Raw genomic sequence first — 19,836 nt, 5'->3', positions numbered from 1 at the left:
AAAAATGATAGGGGAGTAAATGTAGAAAAACTCACACACTGCATGAGCTTTAAGGAAAACTCCTTAGACAGAGACTAGAAGAAAAAAATAATCTTTATTTTATCATGCTCATGCTCTTGGTGCAAAAAAGTTGATGTACATTGTCCCTGCCAATTTGCCAAATAAACAATATTAATAATAACCACTACACCCCTTCTACTCTATCCCTCCGTCCATCCCTCCTTCTATCCCTCTGTCCATCCCTCCTTCGATCCCTCTGTCCCTCCCTCCTTCTATCCCTCCGCCCATCCCTCCTTCTATCCCTCTGTCCATCCCTCCTTCTATCCCTCCACCCATCCCTCCTTCTATCCCTCTGTCCATCCCTCCTTCTATCCCTCTGTCCATCCCTCCTTCTATCCCTCCGCCCATCCCTCCTTCTATCCCTCCGCCCATCCCTCCTTCTATCCCTCCACCCATCCCTCCTTCTATCCCTCTGTCCATCCCTCCTTCTATCCCTCCGCCCATCCCTCCTTCTATCCCTCCACCCATCCCTCCTTCTATCCCTCCCTCCATCCCTCCTTCTATCCCTCCCTCCATCCCTCCTTCTATCCCTCCACCCATCCCTCCTTCTATCCCTCCATCCCTCCTTCTATCCCTCCCTCCATCCCTCCTTCTATCCCTCTGTCCCTCCCTCCTTCTATCCCTCCGCCCATCCCTCCTTCTATCCCTCCACCCATCCCTCCTTCTATCCCTCTGCCCATCCCTCCTTCTATCCCTCCTTCTATCCCTCCCTCCATCCCTCCTTCCATCCCTCCTTCTATCCCTCCACCCATCCCTCCTTCGATCCCTCTGTCCCTCCCTCCTTCTATCCCTCCGCCCATCCCTCCTTCTATCCCTCCACCCATCCCTCCTTCTATCCCTCTGCCCATCCCTCCTTCCATCCCTCCTTCTATCCCTCTGTCCATCCCTCCTTCTATCCCTCCGCCCATCCCTCCTTCCATCCCTCCACCCATCCCTCCTTCTATCCCTCCCTCCATCCCTCCTTCTATCCCTCCACCCATCCCTCCTTCTATCCCTCCGCCCATCCCTCCTTCTATCCCTCCACCCATCCCTCCTTCTATCCCTCCACCCATCCCTCCTTCTATCCCTCCGCCCATCCCTCCTTCTATCCCTCCATCCCTCCTTCTATCCCTCTGCCCATCCCTCCTTCTATCCCTCCACCCATCCCTCCTTCTATCCCTCTGCCCATCCCTCCTTCTATCCCTCCCTCCATCCCTCCTTCTATCCCTCTGTCCATCCCTCCTTCTATCCCTCTGCCCATCCCTCCTTCTATCCCTCCGCCCATCCCTCCTTCTATCCCTCCGCCCATCCCTCCTTCTATCCCTCCACCCATCCCTCCTTCTATCCCTCCGCCCATCCCTCCTTCTATCCCTCTGTCCATCCCTCCTTCTATCAAATCAAATCAAATCAAATTTTATTTGTATAGCGCATTTCTTACAAGATGCAACTCAATGCGCTTCACACAATGAAAATGTTCAGTCAATCAGTCAATCAATCAATACTGACAGAGCCGCGAGCAGGCAAAAGTAAAAACCTGTATACTATGTAGCCAGGAAAAAATTCCCTTGCAGCCCTCTACCAATAGAGCGACTACTAGCCAGTTTGCCTACCAGTACCCAGCGGTCCCCAAGGGGAGGCCAAGGACCACCGGCACAAAGCAAGCAAGCAAGGGCAAAAACCTGTACACCATGTATCCAGGAAAAATTCCTTGCATATTATCGGCGTACACTCTGTCCATAAATTTAGTGTTATATTTGCATCGTTCTGCATCCGGATGGTCACAGGTCCTGCCAAAAGAGAATCTTAGGCATAGTTATGATGCAACAACACAATAAAGACAATAAAGATGACAGCAATACAACCTGATGGTGGTCCTGGTACACCCTTGTACCGGTTCCAGTACTGCTCTAGGTGCTATTTGGAGCTGACAGTGCCTCATCAGCACCCGGGTCCATTTTCCTGTCAACACAAATCTCAAAACACGAGTATGGTGTAATGGCCTAGTGATCCTAGTTCTATAATGTCCAATGTCTCCCGTAGTATCAAAAGGCGACATTGAATAAGTAGGTTTTGAGGTCACGCTTAAAAATGTCCTGAGTTTTAGACAACCTCAGGCCCTCAGGTAGGGTGTTCCACAATCTAGGAGCATATATGCTAAAAGCTGATCCTCCAAATCTCTTTGTCCTAGCCTCTGGCACTATTAAAAGTTCCGTGCCACTAGACCGTAGGGGTCTAGCTGGTGTGTATCTTATGAGCATGTCCACCATGTAATTGGGTGCATCACAGTGAAGTGATTTATAAACTAGTAAAAGGATCTTAAAGTCTATTCTATGACTGACAGGGAGCCAGTGTAGTGATCTCAAGACAGGTGTGATGTGCGCTCTTCGTTTGGTCCTAGTAAGGACACGAGCAGCAGCATTTTGAACCATTTGTAGTCTATTTATCATTTTTTTGGGGAGACCTGTCAGGAGAGCATTACAGTAATCTAGCCTACTAGTAACAAACGCATGCATTAATTTTTCAGTGTCTGCCTGGGAGAGAAATGATTGTACCTTAGTGATGTTTCTTAGATGGTAAAAGGATGTTTTAATAGTATTATTAATATGAGTTTCAAAATTTAGATCTGAGTCAATTATGACACCAAGATTCCTGGCCTGACACTAGTGTTAAGAGCTAGTGTTTTCAAGTGTGCAGATAATTTCTCTCTCCCAGTTTTCTCGCCAATGATCAATACCTCTGTTTTTTCTTGATTGAGTTGGAGAAAGTTTTGTGTCATCCAAATATTAATATCGGCAATACAATCTATCAGGTGGTCAATCATCTTGTAGTCGTTGGGAGTTACTGAGATATAAAGCTGAGTGTCGTCAGCATAGCTGTGGTAGTTAACGCTATGCTTCTTGATAACAGAACTGAGGGGTAGCATGTATAGGCTAAAGAGCAACGGTCCTATCCCTCTGCCCATCCCTCCTTCTATCCCTCTGTCCATCCCTCCTTCTATCCCTCTGCCCATCCCTCCTTCTATCCCTCCTTCCATCCCTCCTTCTATCCCTCCTTCTATCCCTCTGTCCCTCCCTCCTTCTATCCCTCCACCCATCCCTCCTTCTATCCCTCTGCCCATCCCTCCTTCTATCCCTCCACCCATCCCTCCTTCTATCCCTCCGCCCATCCCTCCTTCTATCCCTCTGTCCATCCCTCCTTCTATCCCTCTGCCCATCCCTCCTTCTATCCCTCTGTCCATCCCTCCTTCTATCCCTCCCTCCATCCCTCCTTCTATCCCTCCTTCCATCCCTCCTTCTATCCCTCCTTCTATCCCTCTGTCCCTCCCTCCTTCTATCCCTCCACCCATCCCTCCTTCTATCCCTCTGCCCATCCCTCCTTCTATCCCTCCGCCCATCCCTCCTTCTATCCCTCTGTCCCTCCCTCCTTCTATCCCTCCGCCCATCCCTCCTTCTATCCCTCTGTCCATCCCTCCTTCTATCCCTCTGTCCATCCCTCCTTCGATCCCTCTGTCCCTCCCTCCTTCTATCCCTCCGCCCATCCCTCCTTCTATCCCTCCACCCATCCCTCCTTCTATCCCTCCGCCCATCCCTCCTTCTATCCCTCCACCCATCCCTCCTTCTATCCCTCTGCCCATCCCTCCTTCTATCCCTCCACCCATCCCTCCTTCTATCCCTCCCTCCATCCCTCCTTCTATCCCTCCCTCCATCCCTCCTTCTATCCCTCTGTCCCTCCCTCCTTCTATCCCTCCGCCCATCCCTCCTTCTATCCCTCCCTCCATCCCTCCTTCTATCCCTCTGTCCATCCCTCCTTCGATCCCTCTGCCCATCCCTCCTTCTATCCCTCCGTCCATCCCTCCTTCTATCCCTCTGTCCATCCCTCCTTCGATCCCTCTGTCCCTCTCTCCATCTATCCCTCCGCCCATCCCTCCTTCTATCCCTCCACCCATCCCTCCTTCTATCCCTCCACCCATCCCTCCTTCTATCCCTCCCTCCATCCCTCCTTCTATCCCTCCGCCCATCCCTCCTTCTATCCCTCTGTCCCTCCCTCCTTCTATCCCTCTGTCCATCCCTCCTTCTATCCCTCTGTCCATCCCTCCTTCTATCCCTCTGTCCCTTCCTCCTTCTATCCCTCCGCCCATCCCTCCTTCTATCCCTCCACCCATCCCTCCTTCTATCCCTCCACCCATCCCTCCTTCTATCCCTCCCTCCATCCCTCCCTCACTGTCTTCTTTTGACAGTGTGCAGGTGTTTCTCTGCAGCCATGACAACGTCAGCTTCCTCAGAGACCATCTTGGCAGATTCATCGTCAAGGAATCGGATGGAGACTAGACCACACACACACACAGCTGACAAACAGACATTATTTACACATAAACACCGAGTGATTCACACTCCCTTCATGGTGATAATGATTTCATGTAATTCATTATGATATTATCATGAGCATTATGATGGATAGCCGGCTTAGTACAACACTAATTGCTTGATAATGTGCTGTATCCGACTAATTATAGGCCCATTCATCTAACAGTCTGGCATGACATGCAATTTCTTGCTGTGCCCATATCGTGAGCTTAGAATGAGAAGGTTCTATCTCCGTTTAGAATGATAAGGTTCTATCTCCGTTTAGAATGATAAGGTTCTATCTCCGTTTAGAATGATAAGGTTCTATCTCCGTTTAGAATGATAAGGTTCTATCTCCGTTTAGAATGATAAGGTTCTATCTCCGTTTAGGGCAGTTCAGAGATATTGAGCGTCAAAGTTTTTACATTCCATTAGGTTTTGTGAGATGGAACCTTTGTATTTTATGAATTACTAACTCAAAAATGTCAACATTTTAAAAATAACACCACACAGGCATTAATAAACACCTAATGGATCAGATTATGTAAAAAAACTCAATTTTGACCAAAAATGGAGATAGAACCTTATAATTCTAACGTCACGATATGATGCACACTGGCCAAAGACACCTCATAGCTGTCTGAAAATCTTCTCTTTTTCCATGATGTGGTCAAGTATTCTCCAATAACTAAATTCAATTGATTGTTTCAATGTTTAGACGTATCTGAAATCAAGTATATTTTGTATGTCACATATTTTATGGCATATTCAATTAATAAACTAAAGATATAGCAGGGATATGTTCAATTAAAAAGTGTCAGTGTAATAAAAAAACATTACATTTCTCCCCAGTTTGACTGTGAAATGTATTTAACTGGCCCTCCCTTCTGCAGGTAATCAGTGGTGCTTTCTGTATGGTGAAGCAATAAAATACATAGTTCACTTTTGCCTGTCAATGACACATCGTGAGCTTAGAATGATAAGGTTCTATCTCCGTTTAGGGCAGTTCAGAGATATTGAGCGTCAAAGTTTTTACATTCCATTAGGTTTTGTGAGATGGAACTTTTGTATTTTATGAATTACTAACTCAAAAATGTCAACATTTTAAAAATAACACCACACAGGCATTAATAAACACCTAATGGATCAGATTATGTAAAACTCAATTTTGACCAAAAATGGAGATAGAACCTTATAATTCTAACGTCACGACATGTTGAATTATTCCATACCAAAATCGTTGAATGTCCAAAGGAGTAAGATAAACTAGAGGCACTAATAAATTATAGGAATTAAAATAATGACATCATTAAAGTAAACACCATGCTCCCTGTGTGTTCATTTCTCTGTTACTCCCTTTGTTTTTCTCACACTAACCCAGTAAATCAGGGTGTTTTTTCCAATCAGCAGTACTCATAATGTGCTGTCCACCTGGGCCATCAATCTCGACTCTTCCGTGGGAGTGTCAACTCCCAGTGTGTGCTGTTGCTGTCCTGGGGCGGCGCTTTTTTAGCTACCTGCTCCACAAAATGTCAACATGCTGTGTTGACGTCACTATCCCGCAGTGTCCTGCTCCCTACCAGCTGCGGTGACAAGCAGCCAATTTTGTGACTTCCCCCTTTTTTTACTTTAGGCGACACCCTCAGTGGTAGAACTAAATGTAGCTGCCCCCCCTACCCCCCCACTCCTTTTTTGCCATTAATAAATAGATTTGTAGGGGCGCTTAGGTGGCGTAGCGGGTTAAGCGTTGACCATGTAACCGCAGGGTCCCCGGTTCGATTCCGGCCGGGGACATATCCTGCATGTCATCCCTCCTCTCTCTCTCACCCATCCTTCCTGTCAAATCTCTACTGTCTCTATCACAATAAAAAAGAAAAATATGAGTGGGACCGCCCCACTCATAAAAAAAAAAATATATAAATAGATTTGTAGCCATGTGATTGGGGAGAGGCCCAAACATTTCAACACAAACCATTCACATCACCGTTTCCACATCTTAGATAAATACTTGCTTCGTTTGAGGAGCCGTGTACTAGTGACAAAGCCTAGCTGCTAGAAATCCCTCTCTGTCAGATGTCATTAGCAGAGTTTGTTGTGAGCAGTCATTTTGAGTTATTCAACCAAAAAGAATCCTGACATTAAATGGGACATTTCAAGCATAACCCACTTCTGGTGCGGTTGTGGCTTGACTAGAACCCTCCAGATCCAACTCTCAGTCAGTCACTTGTGTGTAGTTGTGTGAGTGAGTAGTGTGTGTGTGAGTAGTGATTGAATAGTTGATAGAGTGGGCATCGTACAAATAAATGTTTTCCTTTTCTTAGTTAAATTATGATTTCTTGTGAACCTGTTATGAAGCACACTTGAGGCCAGAAGTAGCAGGGCATGGGGTAAAGAGGGCACAGTCAACACACACACAGACACACAGACACACACACACACACACACACACACACGCACAAGCAGGCACGCACACGCACGCACACACACACACACACACACACACAAGCAGGCACGCACACACACACACACACACACACACACACACACACACACACACACACTCACACACACACCTACTCTGCCTACCCCACACACACCCTACTTGTCGGTCCCTGGAGAGGGGTGGGGAGTGAAGGGTAGTGCCTCAGATGGGTACCTATGGAAGCGTGTCTCACACGTGCATTGCCGTGCCCTATTTGTTTTGAATGGAGTGCCCTCCTCCTTTGCAGTGAATTTTTTCAGGAATCTTTTATTCTGAATGATTGTACCTTTGTACATGTGTAGTGGTTTTATATCATGCTATACTGAGAAATGTAAGTCTCTCTACAGTTTGGTGAATCTAGCACTCAAGGAAGGCCCATTTCCTTCCTGTAAGGGATGGGCCAAGATCTGTGGCGCAGTGAATAATTCTGACTATGGACAGGGCCCATAACTTGTGTAATCACAGATTTGTATAATATGATTGGTTCCCAAGAATGGTGACCTCATGACCAAGGACAGTTCTATAAATATGAGTCCCACCCATCGTTGGGGGCTTTTTGCTTCCTGCTTGCTTCTTGCTGCTGCGCTCATGTAAACTTGGCTTAATAAAAGGCCTCTTTGGAGACAATTGATCTAAGCTCTTTGTGCTTTGTAAGTTCTACTAAATCTATTAAGAATCAATTATATCCACAACACATGTAAAAGTCTAGCAGGTCTACATGACAGCTCTACAGCTCCCCATTACATATGTATCAGGTGGCCTTTGTGCTCTGTGAGCCCCCCTGTGATTAATCTCTGCGCTGGCCTTTAACCAGGACGGACCTCCACAGGTCATTCATCTATCTAGCTGATGGATTGGACCCCAGCCAGACTGGGACATTCTCCAAATGAGACCTCACTAATTAAACTCATTAGAATGTCTCACAGTCAGGTGTTTACTGTTTATCCGCCCTCACCCCGACGCCAACAGAGAGGGACTGAAGACATGTTCATAGGCATGTGTGAGTCTGAGGGTGAGTCCTATCGCTGTTGTGACTATGGGAGGTTTCATTTCGACTGACTGACTGATTGACTGAACATTTTCATTGTGTGAAGCGCATTGAGTTGCATCTTGTAAGAAATGCGCTATACAAATAAAATTTGATTTGATTTGATTTGATTTCTTTGATTCTGTCACTTGACTAATTGATTGATTGATTGATTGATTGATTGATTAACCTTGTTTTTTGAGAAAACAGGCAAGTACCTTTGTTCATCAAGCGTAGTAAGACTAGGCATTTAATCCAGACTATGCCTCTCATCTTCTCTGTCTGATAAGCAGGAGTAAGTTTCCATGAAGATGAGGAGGTAGATAAAGTATGTCATGTGTCCCTCAGATCTGCCCTGTAGAGGCCTCGGACTGAACTGTATGATGCTCTGACTCTGAGGAGCCTGAAGGCTTGTCTCATGGACCCAGGCGGAGGTTTATACACACACACACACACACACACACATATATATAAAGTATATATATATATGTTACGGTACATGTGGGAATACGGTACATGTGGGAAAACTAGGGTTAGGGTTAGGTGCTACGTCGACTTGGTACATGCTGGCATGTCTAACCCTACCCCTAACCTTAACCCTAACCCTAACCCTACCCCTAACCCTAACCATAACCTTAACCCTAGCACCCTAGCACCTAACCCTAACCCTAGTTTTCCCACATGTACCGTATTCCCACATGTACCGTAACATATATATGTATATATACTGTATATGGTCCTAGCAGGAAGTGAACCCAGAGGCTTGGTGTTGCTCGTGACATGCTCTTCCAATTACAACACAAACACAAATACAAACACACACACACACACACACACACACACACACACACACACTCAAGTGCAGATACCCTCACAACCCATAGGATGGTTGGTGCATGACAGCAGACACGGTGCTCTGGACCATGTGACACTGATGAGGAGTGACAGACACCTGTCATCGTTGCATATGTCATATGTCACAGAGCCAAAGGTCGGAGGTCAGAGCTACGCTGTACTTCATATGGCAACACCGCCAGGCAGCAAACAGGAAGTAGGGTGGCAAGGGGGCAGTACTACTCACCCATGAAATTAACCACACACACACACACCACGCATGCACGCACGCACACACACACACACACACACACACACACTCGCACACACACACGCACACACACACACACACACACACACACACACACACACACACACACACACACACACACATACACACACCACTCTCCTGAAAACATACATTTGAGAGTAAAAGATTGAATCACAATACAGTGACATTATCGTAACTCATAGTACAGCAGTACTGGTCCTGTTGGAACAGGATATCAAATAAGAATAATGTACCTGGCGATCAAAACGCAAATATTAGGACCCTCACAGACTCGCGGTCACTCAAGCACCATTCACTACCACGAAAAAAAATGTTAGCCTAGCTAGGAATGTGACAGCTAGCTAGTTACTATGCTAATCCTTATACACAACAAAAGAGAACATTGTTAAATTAATAAAAGGATTAGCATAACCACATGACACTTTGTCAGCATATTGAATGAAATATTACAGAACTAATTATGAAAAGAAAATAACTTAAATAAGACATTTTTCATATTAACTAAATTATTAGGTGCTTAGGACCTACCCATGGGACCTCTCGTGGTAGACTGAGGGGAATAGGGGTTCCCGCCCCAGACCTACATGGCACAGGGGGCAGTCCCAGGGTAAAGACAGGACATGACAAGTGGAATCAAATATCAATCTGCTACATATACAAATATCATTAAAAATACATAATAATAGAAGCTGAGAATCTCTACTTTAACCTCTAAGTAACTGTTTTGATTTCAATTCCATGTTTTAATGCTTCAAAAACAAAACATGGTGCAGCAGCTTTCAGTCACGCTGTCGCATGCTCCTGGAACAAACTCCCTGAAGAAATCAAACCGGCCCAAACCCTTCAAATATTTAAATCTAAGCTAAAAACCTTCATGTTTTTGCAGCAGTTATTATTAAACACAAACACTTCTATCAATGTATTTTTTCCATGAACTATTGTCTTATTAAATGTTTTATCTATTTACCTCTTATATTTGCTTTTATTCATTGTAATTTTTAGTTTCTTACTATGCTCCTCTTGCTGTATTTTTAAATAATGTATGTAAAGCACTTTGAATTGCCCTTGTTGGATGAAATCTTATTATTTGCTATACAAATAAACTTGCCTTGCCTTGCCTTGCCTTCACTCTCCCATTACTTATGCCGGGCACTGTAACTATTAGTATCACACCTAATGGATCAGCATTTAGTATCACTCTTTACAATGTATTTTATGTATATATATAAACTGGAGTGTGTAACCCATTATTTTGTCTCGTTGTACATTCTACTGTAAACTGCTGTTTGCTGAGTCACATTGAGTAAAAGGTGTGTACGTATATGAAAGCTGGATGGAAGGACTAGAGCTAATACCGTACAACACACAGACACACGTTGAAACTGTGTTTCTGACCATCCATTTCCGTAGGGATGGGTCTGTTTAAGTGGGAGTGGTGCAATTACGCCCTACCCCCCACCCCCTCCCCCCTCCCCCCACCATCGTTCAGTCAGTGCTCAGTGTAGCATCCTGACAGTGCTTGAATCCCTCTATTTTTACTCCTGGGGGATGGCGATGGGGGGTTAGGAGGGTAGGGGGGGACAACAGGGCCATTAAGATCAACGGTAATGAGAGTTAATGAGTCTGGCCTCTCCACAAGGCAGGGAATAATCACATATCATCCGCTGTACACTGGGGAATGTACACACACACACACACACACACACGCACACACACGCACACACACACAAGCACACACACACACACACACACACACACACACAACAGAGAGAGGATGCTGTGTATGAGCAGGGGAAATGTTTTGTTCCTGTGTTAATACAGAGGTGGGGTTGTTTCTATGATGTTTTCAGGATGTTTTACGATGCTTATGTTTAATAATGTTATATGTTTGATGATGTCTCTTGATGTTTTTTAAGCTCTGTGTGTGCAAAGCAAATTCGTAAAAGGCTTCAGTCATTCATACTGTAGTACTGCCTACAGTACTTCATGATTAGACTTACCTCATGTGCAGTCAACTTAATGCTCATCATTATACTGTGTTAGTAGACCATTACCGGTATATCGGCCCAGTAGCCTACTGGTTATGACAGTGATTATACACAGTATAACCCACTTTGTGAAGAACATACTTTTGTGTGTAGCCAGAGGCCCGCATGCCACATGATGACAAATCTGGAGCTCTCTTAGACACGCTTCTGTCTTTGTACAGCGCCACTAGCTTTGTAACTACTCACATTTGTAATAGTACAATGTTTGTCTGAGTTTAATACTTTTTGTAACATTTTACAGATTTTCAACAGATTTTCAACTTGCAATGCTAGATCGTGAGCTTAGAATTATAAGGTTCTATCTCCGTTTAGGGCAGTTCAGAGATATTGAGCGTCAAAGTTTTTACATTCCATTATGTTTTGTGAGATGGAACCTTTGTATTTTATTAATTACTAACTAAAACATTTCAACATTTTAAAAATAACACCACACAGGCGTTAATAAACACCTAATGGATCAGATTATGTCCAAAAACAAAATTTTGACCAAAAATGGAGATAGAACCTTATAATTCTAAGATCACAAGATTATGGGGGGGTTGGTGGATGTGATGCCGAAACACCACCCAGGAGGGAACTTTGTGAGTGCATGGCCCTGCTTTTGTACTCTATCTGTACTTACTGCTCTAGATGCACAAATGTGAATGTTGTCTTGATGTCAATCAAAGACTGCTATCATTAGGCCTACAGTAATCTATTGTGACTGTTATCCCCTTCCGTAATGGCAGGTCCATAATGGCAGGTAGACAAATCAAACATAAAAACAATTCTGCAAGTATATATCTTTATTTTAGTATATATCTTTTTTTGAATTTATTGAACATATTCAAATGACCTTCGTTTAAAAGAGAAAAAAAGACTGTTTATGTTTTGTCTGAAATAATTGTTCTCATATTTCACACAATCCTCTCACACTCCTCTCATAGACCCATGGTGGAATTGTGATGACTGCACGTGCTGAATCTCTGCACACTTTGTTCATGTTTACCTTCCTATAGGTCAGAATTCATTAACTGAATAATGCAACATGAACATGAAGATATACATTGAAGAATTTGTTGATAGACATATGTGTATTGTGCTGATTCAATATGGTCGATACATATGCACATTTAGCATTATATAAACTACAATTTGATTACTTCATTTTTAATTACACAGTGTAGATATGCATGAAATCAAATGAAACAAATGTTCATCATTTCAGGACAGTAACTGCAGATTTCTCAATCCTCGCAGAGGGAAACGGAGATGAGCCAAGCTGAGCTTGAGCTAGCCTGGTTATACAGTATATCCCCCATAGTTGCAGTGTTGGATAGGACAATGTGAAAGGAAAATAGATTAGAGCTAACATGGTTTGGTTGGGATCCGCCCTGTAGAGTGTAAAAACCCCTCAATGAACCAAACCATTCCCATAATGCCTTGCCATCATGACCAGCGCTGTGACTTGTTAAATCGCAGACACTTTAGGAAGCCATATCGGACTGACAGACACAGATCTTAACAGCAGATTAAAGGTCGAGGATAATCACACATTTGCAGTGCAGTTTGCTCTATTGCATGAATGATATGAGCTCACAATGAGTTTGGTCCATTGAGGGGCTTCACACTACAGGGCTTAACTAAACTGTGCTAGCTCTATTTTCCTTTCACATAGTCCTTTCCAACCTTGCAGTGTTGTATGTCAGTATAGCTCAGCTAGGCTCTGCTCAGATTCACTCTATAGTATGAATTAGGGTTTACAGTGAGGATTGAGAAGCATATTCTATATCTTTGCCAGAACATTCTCTCTCCACAACAAGCACGTTTCATATGAAACATATGCAATATTCACTTACAAAATTACTCAGCTTTGAAAAATAAATGGACATCTTTTATTTGGTGAATGGTGTTACATCACTAAAAGCTTTAGGTAGGTTTATGCACAGGAAAAGCATTGTTCCACGTGGATATAAAGTGATTATATGCATCAGTGTTGTTGCTCCAAATGTGGTCCTCTTCAGTGTGAGCTCATATGATTGTATAGCTTACTATATACCAGTATAGCACTTGATTTAGTAATGCATTTATTGAACTACGATTTACAGTCCAAGAGTAAGCAGATTTATCTGACCCCAGGTGTACATAAACAGTGTGGCCGCAACTTTGGGCCTATCATCTTAGTTTAAGCATCTTATTTACAATGTAAACATGTACTTTATAGATAACCACATTTGACTTTGAAATATGTCGTTATTTATGTCCTTGTTATACTGTTTTGGATGGCAGACCAATGGGGATGGAAACGTTCACACCGACAGGTCTTCCTCAAAGTGGCTGAAATAGAATTGGAAAAGAGGGATAGATGGAGGGAGGGGAAGGAGGACAAAACATTTATTAATTTTATTATTATTATTGATCAGACGTTTGGTCAGAAAATCACACACAAAGACAACAATGGTTCATACCATGTACCGTATATACTGTATCATAATGTTTTGATTTGGAGTGTGTGGTGTGTGACTGGCGTGTGACGTGAAGCTAACCTGAGGGTGTTAGACTCACGTCACATGCCAACCAATAGGGTAGCAGCAAGCCTAAGCCTAGACCTACCAATTGGAGGTGATTGAGATAATGATCTACATTGACGTCATCGTAGCTCTCTGGAAAGGAGGGCTCACTTCTGGATTCCTCTTGCATGGGAGGGTCTTCTTGGCTGAGAGGAGAGGAAGGATATTCATGAAGATTTACAGTAGACTCAGAAAACACATACACACACACAACCACACACGCACACGCACGCACGCACACACACACACACACACACACACACACACACACACACACACACACACACACACACACACACACACACACACATGTTTTATACCTTCTCTTTCCAGTGAGGACTGAGTTCAGGTATTTCTTGACAGCCATCTGTTTGCGGAACCGGCTGTAGTTGTCTGTGAAAATGGCATCTGAGTGACGTTTCACTGGCACCTCGTCCTCCATCATGTCATCACTAAAACACATAAATAAGAGCCCATCTCAGTATAGAGACTGTTTATGACTCTGGACTGAGTGAGTCCAGCGCCTCACCATGACAGTTAATTCAACAAGTAAAAAAAAAAAAAAGCTGAATTCCATTGTTTTCATTTAATTGTTTTGATTTAATGCAAATAATTCAGACATATTTGTATTCATCAATTAACCTGAATTTACAATCCAAAAACATGAGAATATCAATTTGATCACATGTAGCCAGTTGTTAAATGTAAGTTGTTAAATCATGTATGAATGTATGAAGGCATGTATGAAATCATGTAATAATCATCATAAACTGGTGTTGTGTGAAACTCCGTGCACTATTTTTCGACGAAGTAAATTGCCTCATACCTGACTCTCTTTCCGATCAAGGACTCCAGGTACCTCCGCGCCGACAGCTGCCCCAGAAGTTTGCTGTATCCGCTAGTGAACAAACCATCCGCGTGCCTCGTCGGTCTGTCAACATATCATGGGAACTTTTCAGTCCTTTTTTGCCCCAACATCCAATCACATTAGTGATTTTATTTGTTGGATTTGAATGAGAACAATTTCATATAATAATCCGTGGTCAGATCAGATCGTCTGTTCGAATCTGTCTTATAATAAAATGTCTTATAATGAAAACAGGCAACATTATCGATTCATATTTTGTTCATATTTTAAAATTCTGTTATAATTTTGTTATATACTATTCAGTACTTCAGAGATTCGTTATTATATATATACAAATATTGATTTATTGCAGATTATGCAGAAAACTCATCACCAGAGTCTATCTAATGTCGGTCGTGTTGAGCGCATATGCGCATAATTCTGTAAAGGTCCATTAACACAGAAGGAGTGTAATATTGATAAGCATTCCTACCTCATAGATGTGCATGGTAAAAGCAGTGTAATATTGATAAGCATTCCTACCTCATAGATGTGTATGGTAAACTCAGTGTCCTGGAATATAATACACTGCACAGGGCTATCAGGAGAAGGAGTTGAGGTCCGTTCCTTTGTAACATCGCTTTAAAACTGAAAAGGGAGATAAATGTGATTTGTTTTTATTTATAAATTCCTTTCAAACACATTTTTATGGTCAATAAAAAGTTCTAAAAATCACCACTGCCTTGAAATTAGTATAGCTAAGTTTATCTTGTTCTCTATTGTATTAAACAAAAGAGACATTTCAGGTCTTGAAAGTGTTTGTTTGACAATGTTTCAATCATTATTATCTGTTATTTAGGGAATGTGTACATGTATGGTCGAATTATGACCAGTGAAAATAGAATTTGAGAGTGGAGACAAAATTACGCATTTAATGCGTAATTGCGCACGTCCAGTGAGGACTGGTTTTTCTCCGTTGCAAGAAGTATGCCATTTTCATATCTTTAAGTGCCCTTACAAAACACCAATCAGTCCCATTTCGTAAGTTAATAAGCCTTATCTTATCTTATATTAAGTTGTTAATTACCTAATACAATAATTTAGTTCATCCGAAGACGTTCCCAAAACGTTACATCTGATTGCGCAATGTAAGAAAACTCATAAAATCGTGACGTTAGAATTATAAGGTTCTATCTCAATTTTTGTCAAAGTCGAGTTTTTTTTACATAATCTGATCCATTAGGTGTTTATTAATGCCTGTGTGGTGTTATTTAAAAAAATGTTTACGTTTTTGAGTTAGTAATTCATAAAATACAAAGGTTCCATCTCACAGAACATAATGGAATGTAAAAACTTTGACGCTCAATATCCCTGAACTGCCCTAAACGGAGATAGAACCTTATCATTCTAAGCTCACGAAATGCTGGCTGTATATTCTATAAAATACCAATGAAGTAGCAGTCTCAATTGATGATAATATCAAACAAAATAGCATCACTGAAAAGATCTTACATTGGCTGTATAAAATAGTCCGCTGTTGCTCCGCTCTCTGTGGCGCTGTCCGGGGTGCTGAAACGTGTCTCGGTGGCGCCGGTATCTCCGAAAACAATTCACAAAACAAGTCTGTAACTGTTGAATAGCTCAGTAAGTTGCTTCTTCACCGGGTTAGCTTCTCTTACTACCCTCAACCCCTTCCCTCGTTTTATACATCGGAATACTTTTCATCAGGCAGGAAGACAATTCAATTCGATCAACCCCTTGATACGTCATGGAATTCCCATAGGGACTGATGCGTTCGTCATTGTCCAACCCATACAGTAAAATTAGGTTTTACTCATATTAGAATCACTTATTTCATATCATGGATGATGTTGACTCATCTCCCATCATTGACTATAGCAACTGTTATGAATAAGTACCCCAAGACGAAAGCAAGTGGCCAGGGCACCAAATAATATAGTCTAAATAGCTGCATGGTAAATGTATATGTATAGTGGATCATTTTAAACTTGTTTGATCATATAATTTGTGATTTCATCAAAGGTTCTTCCTCAATTGTCTAAGCCCCCTCTGAATGGGTGGTATAGGGAAGTTTCCATGATTTAAGAATGGGAAATACAAACCCCAGGAAACAAAGGAATCATCTCATCAGTTTCAGCACCAGTATCACCTTCCCATCCTCTATCACTCCACCAAACCCCTCTCATCTTCCTCTTCCATTCCCTCTACCTTCTCCATCACTCTGCTGATCCTCCTCCTCCTCCTTACCACTCCTGCCTTTCCCCCCAGAGACATTGCACCATCAAGCTCCCTCATATGATGTCTGTTAAACGCATGATTGACACAGATGTCAGATGCATGGATCATGGAATGCCTCTGCGAGTGTGTGTGTGTGAGCTCCATGCAGCATTGTGTCACCAAAGCAGATCACATACTAGGCTCATCTCCTCATTGGGTTGTGTTTAGAGAGAAAGATGTTTGTGTGGTTGTGTTTAGAGAGAAAGATGTTTGTTTGTTGGCATGGGGTGGTCCAGTGGTCTAGCGCCGCGGTCTACAGTGCACACATATGCCCATGTCGGCATGGGTTCGAATCCGGCCCATGCTCTGCTGACATGTCCTCTCTCCTTACTTTCCTGTCTGTCTTCACTGTATCTGTCCAGTAAAATGAAAAATATGAGTGGGACTGCCCCACTCAGAAAAAATAACTTAAAAAAAAGATGTTTGTGTAGTGGATCTTGTGATGAGGTAGTCCTGCCTGAGACATTCAAATGTCACCCTCGAACCTTTGTTGCCCCATTTTTGAACTGCTAGCTGTTATAAGAGTGTTATATGGGCTACTTATAAGATGATAATAACAGCACCATCTCAGCCATGACCAGCAGCCTCAGAGAGCTTAATCCTAATGTGATCATTCATAACAAAAAGTAGATTAGAGACAAACTAGGGGGGAAACATGTTGGTTTAATTGAGAGCAAATGACTTGAAACAGTATCTGGTATGGACCCTTCATGCAATAAATATTTGTGTTATGTTACAGTACTGGAAAGTGTATAATCTGGTAAATTACTTTTCAATATCATTAATTCAAATGTTTTCAAACATCAACTTCAATTATTTTCCAATTTACAGTAGACTGTAAAGAACATACACAGGTGAGTTGCAGACCATTGGAACATACAGTATAGCCAGCTATACCAATATGGAGTGGATATTATGAATAAATACTGTACAACTAAGTGCAAGAACATGTAAAGTGCAAGGTGCAATGATCAGCAGTTATTGAGAAGGGCTATGGCTTTGGGGAAGAAACTGTGAAAAGTGTTGTGATGTTTTTGTCCTGGTGGCCCTGTACCGCTGTCCAGAAGGGAGTAATGCAAACAAGCTGTGAGCTGGATGTGATGTGAGGGGTCAGCCACAATCTTGCATGCTCTCTTCAGTGATCTGGAGCTATGGAGGTCTGTGATGGGAGACAGGGGGCAGCCGATGATCCGCTCAGCTGTCTGTACGACTCTTTGTAGCTTGGCCTTGGATCGGGCAGACGCAGAGTCGTACCAGACAGTGATGGAAGATGTTAGGATGCTCTCTATGACGGCCCTGTAGAACTGGACCAGGATGTGACGACTGATATCCCTCTTATGTGGGGGAATCCTGATCTCGTAATGGGCTAACCTGGTTGCCATTACCTCGCCTTGAACACTGTATATGTGTCTGTTGATAAATGATCTCTGACAAGCTGTACTGTACGTAGAGACCAGGGTCTAATATGGCAGCTATAGTCACGTCCCCACTGAGTCCGTTTCACATTGTTTGTCTGACGTTCCACAACCCAGTGGGTTACCATAACGGCATTCTAACGGTATATGCAAGTCAAGGCGAGTGTTCTTTATTACCCAAAGAGGGAAAGATTACTTGATTTGCCTCCATTGGAATCCCTCACCAGGCGAGGAAAACAGATCCACCTGGATGTGGTGATTAATGGATCCACCTACACAGGACGTTGGACAGGGGTGATAAATCAAGGCTAAGCCGGAGGCTTTCCTCAGAGCTTTTCCTTAGATGGCTAAACCAGAACAAATTGAACACATGGGATACTCCTACTAATGTAGATGATCAGTAATATATTCTACCATGTACAGTATGTATCTCTTTGGTTGAATTAATTTAGACCTGAATGGAATATACCGGTAATACTGTATCTGAACGTAAAATTTGATTATTGCATGACACTATTAGAGAAATACTATTAGGAAATAGGAAAACAATAACGTTGAGCTTGGTTGTCTAAATGTGGTCCACACACAACACACACACACACACACACACACACACACACACACACACACACACAGCTAGTTTGACACTGTAGTTACACCTTATTTTGTTTACCTAACCCTTATTATCAGTTTTGTTTTGGCTGAAATCCTTACAACGGATATCAATTAACCAAACAACTCTTCATTGCATCCTAAACTAATGTTGTAAATACATTTATGTCTGAGGCCACATGGACAACATTATGCCCAGTAATGCTCTCAGAGCTTCATTAGGCCAGTAATCAGGGCCACAAACCTACCCATGATGCTCCTGGGGGACCTGCCGGTCATCAGGACCAATCAGATTACGGCGCTGTCTCTACGGGGCTGTTCTTGGAATAATGTTCTACATTTCCTTCAATACAAATAAGATAAACAGCATTTAAGGTATGTCATTCAACCCTCTGAGGAGTTGGGTTCTCCGGATCACATCTGTGATCTGGTGTGTTGTTGACAGCATGGGGGCAGGATGCTAGGATCACAGAGAGACAGGTCAGTAAGTAGTGAAGTAGTAAATCATTTTGTTTGTCTCTAAAGAACTGCCTAGTACTGTTTGGTATAAATCCATCATCTACTGTATGTGGTTTCATGTAGAATATCAATTCATATGTGGTATTAAAAAAATGTCGTTTTTTTCTCCCCTGACACACCATTGTGTGTCATACACTGTGTGTAAATAGGGTAGGAACACACTCAGAATCTCATCACGCCGTCTGTTCGCTGCAAGATTAGATACATCCAGCTTAAATATTTGATGATATCGAGAGGACACTTCAATTGTATTTCTGGTTCTGTGGTTACTGCGCCATAACATTTCACAACATCAATTGTGCAAGACAGCAACTAAATACACATAGTACAGTATATATTGCCGACGTTTCAATGCAATAGACACACACATCACCCAGAAATCAAAAAAGTAATTGGAAGTGCTGAACCTACAACCGAGGGGAGAGCAGAGGCACAAGTGGATGACAATATTGGAAAAATAATCAAGTTCAATAACAGATGTGAGGGCTCGGTCTCTCCTGTGCTGACTACCTTGGGATGGGCAGGAATATT

At 42.7% G+C, this 19,836-nt stretch overlaps 1 protein-coding gene across 1 annotated transcript; it reads right to left on the bottom strand.

Annotated features, from left to right (window-relative positions):
• Nucleotides 1-10,552: 10,552 nt before the first annotated feature.
• vip (vasoactive intestinal peptide) lies at nt 10,553-15,099 on the bottom strand (the record flags this gene model as incomplete). Its single annotated transcript, XM_080549025.1, has 5 exons — nt 10,553-10,558; nt 13,658-13,760; nt 13,935-14,066; nt 14,441-14,545; nt 15,005-15,099. The coding sequence occupies 5 exons, from the start codon at nt 15,097-15,099 to the stop codon at nt 10,553-10,555; spliced, it is 441 nt and encodes a 146-aa protein (XP_080405151.1).
• Between the last annotated feature and the right edge of the window lie 4,737 nt (nt 15,100-19,836).

The sequence above is a fragment of the Nansenia antarctica genome, assembly GCF_963989245.1.
Source record: "Nansenia antarctica genome assembly, chromosome: 19".
Classification (NCBI taxonomy): domain Eukaryota; kingdom Metazoa; phylum Chordata; class Actinopteri; order Argentiniformes; family Microstomatidae; genus Nansenia; species Nansenia antarctica.
Note: the sequence above shows the minus strand (reverse complement) of the source record. Positions and strands in the feature narration are given on the sequence as shown.